The sequence below is a fragment of the Molothrus aeneus genome, chromosome 8, assembly GCF_037042795.1.
Source record: "Molothrus aeneus isolate 106 chromosome 8, BPBGC_Maene_1.0, whole genome shotgun sequence".
NCBI lineage: Eukaryota > Metazoa > Chordata > Aves > Passeriformes > Icteridae > Molothrus > Molothrus aeneus.
The window spans coordinates 21,520,464-21,533,829 of record NC_089653.1 but is presented as its reverse complement, the minus strand read 5'-3'; the positions used below and the strand labels follow the sequence as shown (position 1 = coordinate 21,533,829).

General features: G+C 35.7%; 1 protein-coding gene across 1 annotated transcript in view; it reads left to right on the top strand.

Annotated features, from left to right (window-relative positions):
* The window catches only part of LOC136559317 (adhesion G protein-coupled receptor A3-like), a 252,001-nt gene that overhangs the window by 85,107 nt on the left and 153,528 nt on the right, over positions 1 to 13,366 (top strand). The window contains exons 3-4 of the mRNA XM_066554455.1: positions 8,666 to 8,737; positions 12,525 to 12,596. Coding sequence (XP_066410552.1) covers positions 8,666 to 8,737; positions 12,525 to 12,596 — 144 coding nt within the window. The remainder of the gene's footprint in view (positions 1 to 8,665; positions 8,738 to 12,524; positions 12,597 to 13,366) is intronic.

Genomic DNA, 13,366 nt, shown 5'->3' with positions numbered 1-13,366 from the left:
ACCAGCTTTTGTGTGCCCCCCATGCCTGGAGGAGGGTTTGCTGCGTAAACTGAATTATTTGTGGGAGAGAATAGCTGGATCCCAGGCCTGACCTAGGAAACCTGTGGAAATAAAGCACTATTTCTGAGGGCCTGAGGGAGAGGCAATGGAATGAAAGTAGAAGAGATGCCATGAAATAAGGTATGAGTAAATAATCTGGGAAAAGTTCTGTTACTCTGTGTGGTGAGAAGGATTGATAAGGAAGGGATGCCTCACTGAACAAAACACGCCAACAGCTTTCAGCAGTAATGATCTCCAGCAATAACATACTCCTTCTTTCCCTGAATCCTTTTTTTTGTTTTCTTTACTGTTTCCTCCATTTTTTTTGTGTTCTTCCAGGCTATGGAAGGCCTGTGAATGTTCCTGTGGCCCCAGCTACTATTGTATGTTATTATGTCTGTGTTGATTTTTGTTTGGCTTTTCAATAATCTTTGCATATCCTAAGGCTGAATAACTGAAACTTTTATATAAGCAAAAGAAAATTTATTTTAAAACCCTATGATTTTGCCTAAAACACTAGTGATGAAACAAGGCATGAAAATCATTGAAAAAGAACATTTCAAGTGGGACCAACAGACACAGGTTAAGTATGTGCCAACTTATTATTATTTGTAATAGAATATATTTCGGCTTGAAATAATTATTGGCAGTTCTGAGATAGGAGAAATAAGAGTTTTTACTTTCTTTAAAATAATTTTTACTTGAAAATCTCAACGTACACATTGTATAGAATATAAAGTAAATGGCAATGAGTTTAAATAATGGGGAGAAATTATACATTCACATAGAACCTCTGGTCTTATTTTTCAGCTCATCTGTAGTTTGCTCATCTGTATTTTACATGATATCTTAGCAAAAAGTATTTTAAAATTGCAGGAAAGTGCAAATTTATAAACTGTGCACTGAAAATACTCAAGGAGGTTTTGCAGAGGACTCACATTAACCCTCATTTCTGCAGAAGACAATTCTGCATGCCTTCTCATTAGCACATGTGGTTGGTTTTTGAAAAACTAAAATTTATCTGTTATTACCAAAGACCCAGTTTATATAAAACAGGGCCCTCTGGGGAAGGATTCTCAGACCAGTCTTCCAACAAAGTTTAATTCCTCTGAGTTAAACTGCTTATAGGCAATTCTTGCCTGTTATCCTTAAACTACTTACTGGCATTTAAATTGACAGGATTTCTGTGCAATTAATGTTGCCTCTAACACTGACTGAATGAAGTGTTCAAATGGTTTCTATATTTGTTTTCCCTCTCCTAATCTGGAAAGGGCTTTCTTCTCTATATGGTGCTGGAATGTATCTGGGCATTGCCATATTCCCAGATAAATAGGGGGAACAGCTTTGAGTATGATGGTTCCTGGAGCTGGGTGGAGATTCCTGCAGTGTTCCCTTGTCCATCTCCCATCATGAGCTGAATAATTACTGCAGGTCCCTGGACTCAGTGTCTGTGTCAGTGTCCCTGTTCTTTGTGATATTGTTAATTAAGATTCTTTCTCTTTTGATGAAACTCTGAAGCAAAAGTAAGTAGGAAGAAAGATGGAGTTGCTCCTTGACATTTTTTTAATTGATTCAACTTGGGTTTTGAAGTGTTCTACTTCTCTATCATGAAAACAGTAGAATGAAATAAATGCTGTAGGAAAGATGATTCCTATTTTCTTGATCTACACTGAGTAATAAACTATCTTAATTTTGGCTCAAAAGTACTCCTAGATTAATCTGTGTGCCATCTGCAGGTACTTATTTTTCCTTTACACCTCCGGCTAAAATTCATTCCTCTTTTCTTTGGATGTTTTAAGTCCTGTAATCTCAAATTGAAATTCAATAACGAATCACTTGTGGTTTTCCAGCTCAATCTTGATACAGTAACAGAAAAAGAATCAAATATTTCCTTAAGAAAGGCCCCACTCAAAGCTCCATGATACGATGGATGTATATTTTAAGGTTCTCTTATCTAACAAAAAACCCATTTTCATTACACTGATACCTCTGATACTTTGGTATAAAAAGGAAAATCTCCATATTTTATTATGAAAGATTAATTCAGATGCACTTTTGAAAATTCTGGATAAATTTCCAGTATTTCATGCTATTTTTGTACTATAATTCCAGAGTTTGAAATTTGACCTAGCAACGTTGAATACACAGTGCTGGAAATCTGTAAAGGCAAAGCAATGCAGTCTCAAAATGTGGAATAACTACTCCTTTCTCAGTAGAAAGCATGTTTTACCCACTTTCTAGCTGTCTTTTTACATTTTATTTGGTCTGTGTGTTTTGTTTAAAAAAAAAAGGTTGAGGATACTTTTCCCCTGACTTTTTAATTTTCTTTACAGTTTTCTCACAGGCTGGAATTAATCTCTGAACTCATTTATTTTTCTTCTTTTTTTCTTTCTTCCCCCAACAATTAGCTTTTTTGCAAGAGACGTGGGGCACATGTCAAGAACCATAAGCTGTGCTGAACTGCCTTCTAGGCATGAACACAGAGAGACGTCCCAGTAGGTGTAGAATTTAAGGAAGCCTCTGGCTCTTTGCAGCTACCAAAGGTTTCTGTGTTCCTCATGTCTCTCCACAGTTATGGACAGACACAAGTTCTGCCATTGTAATCAGCATAATGCCAGATCTGTCACTGTCCACCAAGGCCTTGTTGCCATCAGGGAGGCATTTTCTGCTGGCACTGCAGAGCTGTGGACACTGAAACCCACTTTATCTGCTCTCAGCATTTATTTCTTCTGACCTCTCAGTCTTGATTGAGCCCCATACACCTGCTCCAAGTGACCCCTCCTTGGGGGCTGGGTGGCACGGCCACTCTGTCTTCAGCCCCCAGGTTACAAGTGCCAAGCATCTGCTTCTGTGCCTAATGTGATCTCACCACATATGCCTGGGTTTGTGGCATAAAAAGGAAAACATATAGGAACACTTGCATATATTTGGAATGCTGAATTTTTGTTTCTTAAAAACATGCCAAAGTAGAAGAATCCGGAAAGCATAGATGATTTTTCTTTATTTAAAAATGCATTTAAATCTGAGCTATTGATAACAAAATGCTGAAAGTAGAGGCAGGTGCCGAACATCTTTGCACCTATATTCTGATTGGTCAATGCTATATTTAGAATGAAACTGCATTAATTAATCTTTTAAAATGTTATTTTTATCATATACATTATAAAAATGTATCAACGAATTTGTACTGATAGTCTATCTTTTTTTTATCTTGTTTTACCAAGCTTTTTAGTCATTTTTTTCTTACTTGGCATGCTGCTCCTTCAGTTCAAATACCCTGAGTTTTACATTCTTCCTCTGTGACTATTACTGTGAAAATGAAATAACTTATAGGATTCTATGGGATTCTTTGAGCAAACAAACTACCATAAAGCCTCTCTCTGTTTTGTCTCAGCTGCCATTATTAGTACTTTGTTTTACACTTTTAGGCATGCTCCTAAATAATGAATAACTGCCAAATTACCACAGCACATTTGATGTGAATGAGTCATCAGCCTTAAATTAAAAACCAAAGTGTGATGACCTTTCTGTTGTTCTGCATGTCATAATTGCCATCAAGTGATGGGTCTGAAACCTCTGTTCAGTCATTAGCACCTTGAGCAGACAGCAGTCATATTTTTGTCTTGTCCTTAGGTTCTATTGTTTTAGGGAGTCCAACCAGTAATGGCTTGGATTAAAAAGGGGAAATTAAAGGAAAATGCATCATCAGCATGCTAAGCAAACAAAAGACCTATAGCCTCTGTGTCTGGAAAGGCAGACCATTACTGGACAATTATTGTCCATATTTGTGTGCATGTTTACGTTTATTATCTGATGTTTCTAACTGGAGAGAGTTTTGTCTTTATCTCTTGGAACGTAACTGAGATGTAACCATAACTTTTCTGATTCTGGAAAGTAGGTTAAATATCTGCTCTCATAATTTAAAAAAATAAATTAACAAAAGAGCTCTGGAGTTCCATGGGATCACGTTCGTTAATTTAGTTACTGATGATGGCTCCAGGTAACTGATGTTACTTAATCTGGCTATTTAATGAGATATGTTCATTCAACAATGCATTTACCAACAATGGAGATGAAAATAAGTTTTGATTATATCTATGCCACCAGAGTACAAGAAAGGTACTGGTTCCTGTACAGATGGGTACCTTTGAAATGTTTTCAAAACACATTTTGCCAATATCAACCTAATTCTTGTTTCTTGTGTTCAGGAGTGCCAGCCCTGACTGTCACTGTCATGGTGGTGGAATAGGTGCTAACTATTGTCTTCTATCACTGGCTATGCATCTTTCCTGCTGCAGTGACCATAATCTTTTCTTCAAAGATCTCAAGTCTGCATTCATTTCTGCATTCATTTCTTGGGCAAAGGTGACATTTAGTTTAGCTGTATTATTTCACATGAGAAAGAAGTGGAAGATGTGACCTTATTTTTTTGTTTTGTCTGTTGTTGTTACATAGTAGTATGCAAAATGTGGAAAGTCAGTCATATTTCATTGGTATTTGGCATCTGCTCAACAACTGATTGCTCTTCTCAGAGCTTTTTTGGAAAGTTTGCAGCACCATAATGACAGCTTTCTAAACACAGATGTCCTCTTGGTACAACCTATAATTTTTTATGAAAGATGTATCGATGTCAGGAATTTGAACAAAGTACTGGAATTAGTTGAATACTCTTGTTATGAATATGTATTCAAAATATCTACAGCACTTATATTGTAAGTTGGAGAAAGAATATGCAATGTCTGAAGGCAAAGATGTTGGTACAAAACATCAGAATACAGTTTAAGATAAAGTGATTCCTTTGTTAATGGACTGTCTATACTTAAGTGAACTTTTCCCCCTATGTTCTATGCTGTGAAAGTGCACACAGTGATCTTGAAGCATCAAGACTCTCAGGAATACATTCAGATAATCAGGGATTCAGCCATGGAAGATGTCTAACAGCTGAGAGGCCTGGAGTAGTTACTGAATGTTCTCGTGATGTCCCATTAGTAGCCTGTTCCTCTTGTTTCATTTACCTCTCAGCTAAGCCATCAGGCAGTGAATACTTTGAACACAAATTCCTTCTCCTCAAGTCAGCTATTTTTCTTAAGTTTTCTCTTAAGAAAGTAAAATTCAGTTGAAAGCTTAATGTGCAAATTAATAAACTGCCAGCAGCTTGTGGTTCTTAGTAAAGGAATCCTTGATTGTATTTACCTGTGGGCCTATTATTTGCGAATACCTACAAATAAGAAGATAGTGCTTAATGGTTGTTGGATGTAATTTATGTCAGTTCAGACTTGCAGGTGAAAAGGAAAGTCTCCTCTGTAACGATTTGAGATTGTTTTTTAATGACAACACAGTGCATTCTATATTGTTCTTCTACCTATTTAGGTCAAGTTAAGATCAGAGTGCCCTGCAGGAAGTTTATCTAGCAACTCTAATGATATTAGGGGAAATATAGTTCAATAAATATTTTCCCATTTTGATTTTGTGCAGCTCTGCAGCCAGGATATAAGTGCTGCAGTTTTTATGACTATGGCTAACTTCATGTAGCTTCTCTCTATCTGTACTTGTACATGGCACTTGGTTTTGATTTAATTTCAGGTCTATACTCCCACAGCACTAATGACACGTCATTCAGATTCAGAATAGATACTTTAAAGTTAGAATACAGCATCAGAAATGATGGAAAATCATAACTGTTAGTTAGAAAGTGCTTTCTTTTTGGACTTCAAATGGGTCATGCTGTGGTCATTCAATATTATGATACTGGGGTTCTTTCACTTCTCTTTTGCTTTTGGTTGATGATAAAATCACTTGTCTGGTATATGTGCATGTGTGTGGTCCAGCCTGGGCTGCTCTTTGGCTTCTCTTGGATCATGACCTTTTGCCAAACCTCAGCAGTAGCTCTTGGGGAAAAAATGTAAACACACAACCAAATTTACTCTGGTTTCTTTATTTAGCTCAGTGCAAGTTAATTCTAATTGCTATGAGGCTTCAATATGACAAACTTTTTCCTAAATCAGAAAATGGGAGAAGCTAATTTAATATTTTAATTATAGTAATTTAGTAACAAATACAAGTGGCTGGGAAGAAAATGGGATTTCCTAATGCAGAAGTATGAATTTTTGGTTTTTAGCAGTTGTAATAATTTTATTTTTTAATATTAATCACATTAAAAGAAATGTTCAAGAATCACAAGGAATAAAACACCTATTTTGTTAGGCCAGAATTATATGGAAACATTATGCAATAATACTAATTGCTAAGAAAGTGCCAGAATTGTGGGCAGTGTAATTATCTACAATTTTCTGAGAACATCCTTACAAAAATGACCTACCTATTTTAAGTGTAATTTCCAAAATGAGGAAGCCAGATGTCTTGTTTGTGACAGTGTAAGTGATGGACACTTTTCCATGTAATGGTCTACCTTCTACTAACATTAAATGACCTTTTTCTTCCCTGTAGGTGATAGTTGAGGGTTATGCTGGTTTTTCCTATGTGGTTACAAGTTATGGGGAAACAGGGCAGTTTCCATAAACAAGAACATAGAAGATTTCAGTAAACGGAAGGCATTTTGTCTACTAGGTTATTTTGACTGTCATTAGAACTCACCTGTCAACAGTTTGCCACTTACCCTGACTATTTTATGTTTGTTCTGAGCTGTTACCACTGGCTATGAGAGCTGATCACTTTGCCTGATTGCAACTTTCAGAAGATTTAGATGAGTTGGCAGTTAACATAGAATGTATGTAATTGATATAAAGATTAATTATTAAAACTGGCAGTTTCCCCTGCCTAAAATGCACATATTTGCATATGGACTATGCCTCTTAAGTTGTTTACAAGTGTGTAAACGCTTCAGTGTAAAGCTTGAGATAGATTTTTGCTTTGTCCTATGAGTTATAAGAATATGGCTGTTCTATGATGAAAACAGTATTCTTCCAGTATTTTTAATATGGATTTACTTCTGCAAGCTAAATAACTTCTTTGACCTGAGTAGTTACATATTTAACATAATGTACAAGCAAAAGGAGTAGACACAAATGTTTAGTATTGAATATTTGAATGTTAAAAAAAAATGAGGCTTTGACTCACCCACAGAACAAAAACCCTAAATCATCAAAGGAATAATCACTTGTGTAGATTAATTTTTGCCAAACAAAAGACTCACCCTTGCAAGCTGACTCTGGAGAATGGTGTGCAGAACTTTTGTTTAAACAGTTTTATTTATGAGAAGGTGTGGAAAACTCACAGTTAAAGAAATGGTCAGAACTTCTTGAGTGAATGAAGACAAAGAAAGATAAATCTAGTAGCTGCTTCTGATACCAGGGAACTAAGATGAAAATGTTTCACCACAAAATATTTTAAAAAACCCCTAAATCTTCTTCCAGTTCTTGAAGACTTCTTAAGGACTGTTGGTGTCTCAGGCTGAATGCTGAACTTGACTCTTAAAGAGTCCAACTCAGATCTTAGTTAGAGACAAGTCACTCATCAACATTGTTTCTATAATAGAATGGGCATGAGATACAAGTTTTTGGAACTGTATTCAAGAGATGTGCAAAAATGACTAGAAAAGTGCAGAAGTACTTATTTATGATTTTGACTTAGAAAATAAAATATATCCTTCTGGGAAATAAATATTTGGGATGAATTCTTGCTGTATTCAGGCCAATCGCAGGTAGTGAACTCAAGCTTTCAGCCAGAGTGCATTTTATCTGCAGTAAAATAAAAAGTTATAAATAAGATTATTCCTATGTCTGTTGATCCATCCATGCTTTGGCAGAGTCAAGCAGTGTATGTGCTGTAATTTCTGAAAGTGGCCAGCCTGAGAATCAGCACTGAAATTAGTGAGCACCAGTTGCTCCCTATGAATTGCAAATTGTCAGAAGATGAACACTGCCTACAAGAATTTACAACATTTGTCTCCTAGGCCTGCTTGTCTAGCTGCACTGAAGGCACTTCCTCAGGGTTCACATCACAAAGTCTTTGAGACAGTTCAGAAGTGAATCTCTGTGGGGACTGAGCTGAGAGCTGTGTCACGGCCCCAAGCTCTGTGTCAGGAGCAGACAAGATTACTAATGCCAGTGAAATATTCTTTATCTGTAAAACAGCCAATGCTCTGGATTGTCAGCAAGTGCAAAATGAAGCACCAGTCTGCCAAATAGGAGAAAATGCCTGTATTTCAGAACAGAAACCTGACCTGTCTCTTTGTCTCACATGCCAACTGCTTTGCCTACACTAGGTGGAAACGAGAAATTTATTAAGTGTAAAATGCACAGTACAATGAATAAGCAAGCTAAAAGGCTCTTGCTTTGCTGACTAATTACTTCATTCACTCATTGATTAAAACATTTTTTCCTGGGTGAGAATGCCTGGTAGGCTTGTTTAGAAAAGAATAAATAGGAAAAGAAGAATTAAAGCAAACAGATTTTTTTTAAACATCTAATGTTAAACATCTTACTTGGAAAAATATGTTTTTATAAACTGTGGATGATGTACTGTTTTTGATGCTACTAGTTAAATTCTTAGTTTTAGCTAAGACAGATAAAGGTCAGAATTGCATTGCATTTCACCCTCCACGTGTATAACAGTGGTAAAGTAGGTAAAATGATAATTAACTGCTCCTCCTGTTATGTCTGTCTAGAGATCTGAAGAATAATTTGATCAGCACAATTGAGCCAGGGGCCTTCTATGGGCTTTCAGAACTGAAGCGCCTGTAAGTATTAATTCCATTTGAATTATTCTGAAAATTGTGTTTGTATTGACATTTCTATCCTTGGGCAACTCAAATATGCCACCAAGCAATAATCAAATAAGGGCAATGGCTGTAAAATAGAAAATCACACACTCTGCTTTTTACATTTACCATGCCTTTTTTCCCTTCTTCCCCTTCTTTCTTCCTTTTCTTTTTCTTTTTTACCTTTTGCCATTTAAAATCATCAGTTTAATCTCTGGTAAGTGTCCTAACAAATGCACCTACGAAGGTAAAAAACATGCCTAATTAATGACTAAGCAAATGATATATCACTGTGGACATTAATCAGAAATAAACAGTAAACAGAAATAAACACTAAACAGTTCAGATGTGTGTGAACAATGGTTTGTGCTACACTAACTTTTTTTTTTTTTACTTTTATCATAAATCAGCCCTATCAAATACATTTTTAGAAAGGAAACTTTGTCATACTGTAGAGTTTGTCTACCATTTTCCATACCATCAGCCTTGACTTTGCTTGATGTTTTTTTACTTTCATAATGGTTTTCTAAGGAAACATGATCTTACATAGTATATTCCCTGTCCATCAATCTTGCAATTCTGTCTTGGAAAAGGCTCTCATAGTACTTTCAGAAGCACTGGCTGATTTTTAAACTACATTTTAGAGGGTAAAAATATCTAAGTTAGTAGGATTCTTCAGCTGGGCATTTTTCTTTTAATTAACGAGGACTACAGACCCTCCTTAGTTGTACTCAGCCTAAGGAAAAGTGAGATGAACCCTTTTTTAATTATAATTTTCCAAGTGACAGCTTCCAAATATCCATGCACTGGCTAAGTAGGCCATCAGCACATGCCAGGCATTTTCCAAGCCATCATGTATGCTGTCTTATGAGAAAACCTATAAGAAAACAGGGATTATTTTAGTGGGATGGGAAGATTTAGATGAGAAGGAGAAGGATTGCAAATCAACTGAAAAATAATTTTACAAATCCTCTGCTTTTCTGCTGCGTGGTAGTCTCAAGCTGCTCTGTGCTGGGGGCACTGCAGAAGGTTTCTCTCTCTGATCATGCTGTAGCCGTGTTTTCTAATACCAGCCTCTCAGTTCTAGTGTCTTGCTTAATAATGATGAAGCCAGAGTAGCATATACATTTTTAACACAAATAAGAGCATTAGGTTTGAAGCTTTCTTGCTGGCTCTGTGTGCAGGGGTAACAGCAGAATGCAACAATAAAGATGAGCGCTAATTGTTGCTTTGGCCGCGCACTCTAATAACACAACCCTGACCTCTTGTGGGAAAACCAGGAAACCTGAGCAAGTCTGGGCTGCTCATCCACAGAATGCACAGGTGTGGAGCCTTTAGGTCAGCCAGGAGAAAGGAATAAAGGGAGAGGAACTCATCAGGTATTGGACAAGAGAGAAGAAAAGACTCTTCAGCGCAGTAGAATTGGCAATGTTGAGTTTTGTCATGCCAAATCTCGAAAAACCCCATTGCTGAGATGAACAAGTAACACTGGAAGCAATCTAGAGACAGAATTGTTTAATTGCTGGACTACCACATTTGATGCAAATCTTTGTAGTTCCATGGTAAACAAGAAAATATCTTCCCTCCTTCAGTGTGCAACTGTTGGGAAGGAGACAGTAGAGCAAAAGGAATAAATAGTGTAAACTCCTGTTGAATATTGAATACAGTAATTACTTTAAGACTGTACATTCATGTGTTTTTATTTCCTGTGTAAAATATAAATGATGCTGAGAAAAGCAGAAGCTGATGTAATGTGGGCAACTGCAAGAGAAATGGCAGGTCAGACAGACAAGCCACAGGCTGTCAGAATGTTTTCTGTGAATGATTTGGAGATCTGTAATTATTTGTATTTGAATGACAAACTGAATTATTTCCAGGGTTTACTCAAAAAGGTACACACAAAATTAATGGAAATTGAAAATTTATGAATCACTAAAAATATGGCGTTTAGTTATTCAACACAGAAGAGTTCTTCTCTCTAACATCAACTTTGTGAGTCAGAATTAGTAAGTTAAACATTTAACTCCTGAAAAGAAGCACCAGCTTTATACATTATGGACTGAATTGTGTTTAATGTAGCAGATGTAACAGGTATTAGTCTGGGGAAAAGTGTAGCAAGTTGCCTTTTCTTTTTGCTATTTTTTTTTTTGGAAAACATGTTTTACAATACAGAAATTTCAGTCACTGCTATATAACTTCTTATGAAAATAGCACTTACTGAAGTAAACTTTGAGAAAATAGCATTTATTCTTTCATTTTGGTAAAAATGCGATTTTAGTGTGTGCCTCTCTTAAAGAAATATGCACCCATATTGATTAGTATAGACAGAATCTGCTTTTGCTACCCAGATTATGCCCCACATTGTGATGCAATTCTTCCATGTGTGTTCAGACTTTGCCTAGACAAAAGCAAAGCATTACCCAATCAAGAATTCTGGGTAGGTTTTTTTTATATTTCTAATAGAAAGATATGTAGATGCGCATATATATATGTATATATGTATTTATCTTAAACTTGCATTTTTAGAGTTCCTATGTAGCTTTTATGAGGAGAACTTAAAGAATAATGCTAACATGAAATTAATGCACTATATTGTATCCTCAGTATTATCTCAGCTGTTCTCTACTTAATATCCTTGACAAGCATTTAAGAAATATTTTCATCCTAATGTGAGGTTTCATCATATACTTGCACAACAATATATTCTTTGTCTGATAGAAGGCAATTTCATAGTGAACTAAAGAGATTGCCTTCATTTTGCAGCTAATTGAATGTGTTCCCATGAAAACAGTAACTGGATTTGTCAAACTGCAACCTTTAGTCTTCCATTTGATTACTTTAGTATTCTCGTGTATCACTAGAAAAATATGGAATCTGCACAATGTAGTAAAGGAATCAGAAAACTACTCTAATTCTAAAACAAAAAATACATTCTGATCAACATTTTTCCTGGCTGCATGATCACTTAAAATCCTTGTGTAATTGCAATTATTTTTTAAAATATGTACTTGGTGAGAAGGAAAATTTGGGTCAAGGTTGAAAACCAAATACATAAAAATCAAACTCTAATCTACCAAGGGGCAGGTTTGCTTTACCCTAATATGATTGCTTATACCTGTTTTTGTCTCCTTCCTGCAAGCATCCTGTACAATGTGTTGCATGTATGGCTTATACAGAAAACATTTCTTCACTTTCTGCTGGCAAAAACAGTAATGCCTTTTACTGTTTGTGCTCTCAAAGCCACAGTATTGCTCTTTTAAGAGCTTGCCAAGCGCTTATCAAAACTGACCTCACTAGCTCAAAAATTAATTGCCTTCTGGTTTCTGTGATTTCAGCAAGAAAGGCTGCTGTTAATGAGATGAAACATGAGTAAACAGTAAAAAAAAAGTCAGTTTTGGCTGAATATTGCATGGAACAAAATACATAGTATTCTTCCTAAGTTAAAAACTGCAGGCGCTAATAACTCTGATCAGGAAAATTCTGTATATTTGTAATATTATTTTGCTTTTATTTACTACATATATATAAAACCACATTTTAATACAATTAGACATCACAATATGATTTGTGGAATATTGCTCAATAATGTTAATTTAAAAGTTATTTAATCCATTTATTCAGTTATGTTACATTATGGGGAAAGGATTTATTTCTCATTTGTCTCTAACTCCTTAAGTATTAAAAATATAGATACTTTGTGTGATTACATAGGTATGTATATAAATAAGACAGACTTAATGTTTCATGGGATTTTTGTTTGTTTCAGGGATCTTTCAAATAACAGAATTGGTTGCCTAACACCAGAAATGTTTGTTGGACTTAATAATCTTCACAAATTGTGAGTATAATACCAGTTTTGTTTTAAACAGAAGAAATCTCAATTGTCACATTACTGACCTGAGTATAGTTGGCAGAAAATTACATTATAAGAAAGTTGTCGGTTTTGTACTAAAAGGCCCCTGTCCTGAGCCTTTGATTGTGATGAGTTGAGATTGAAAATATTTTTTCTCTATTTGAATTGTAAAATCTATCAGAAATGCAAAGAATTAAATTTCATTTCCACATTAAAAAAAGGCTAAACATGAAATTTCTGTTTGCATGTCTAAGAAACAATTAAAGTTGGCTGTAAATTTCCTGGCTGGGAAAGAGAAAATTCATAGGAAGAATCCTGGTTTAAATGGACATTTGGCTGAGCCCAGGAGGGCTGTGTATCTTCATTCAGATCTGTCTTCATTCCTGTACGTGAAATAAATTTCTATGCTGCATCCTATGGTATAATCATTCCTATAGTATGTGACAAATCTCATACTTTCTTTTTGTCATCTCCAGCCAGTTATGGCATTTCCTTGGACAAACAGGGAAATCTTTCTAGAAAGATATGCCATGAGGTCAAGATAACACCAGATAAAAGGCTGAAGTCTGGCACACTTACAGATCCCATTAATGAGAGTAACTATGCAAGGTCTTCTCTGATGGAAACAAATGAGAACAGATGATGGGAAGAGCCTTGATAGCACATAATGAACAGGTGCAACCTGCCCCTCTTTTTACTCATCTCAGATGTTGTGCCAAATTAGGCAAGCCCAACTCAGCTATTGAGGGTTTCTA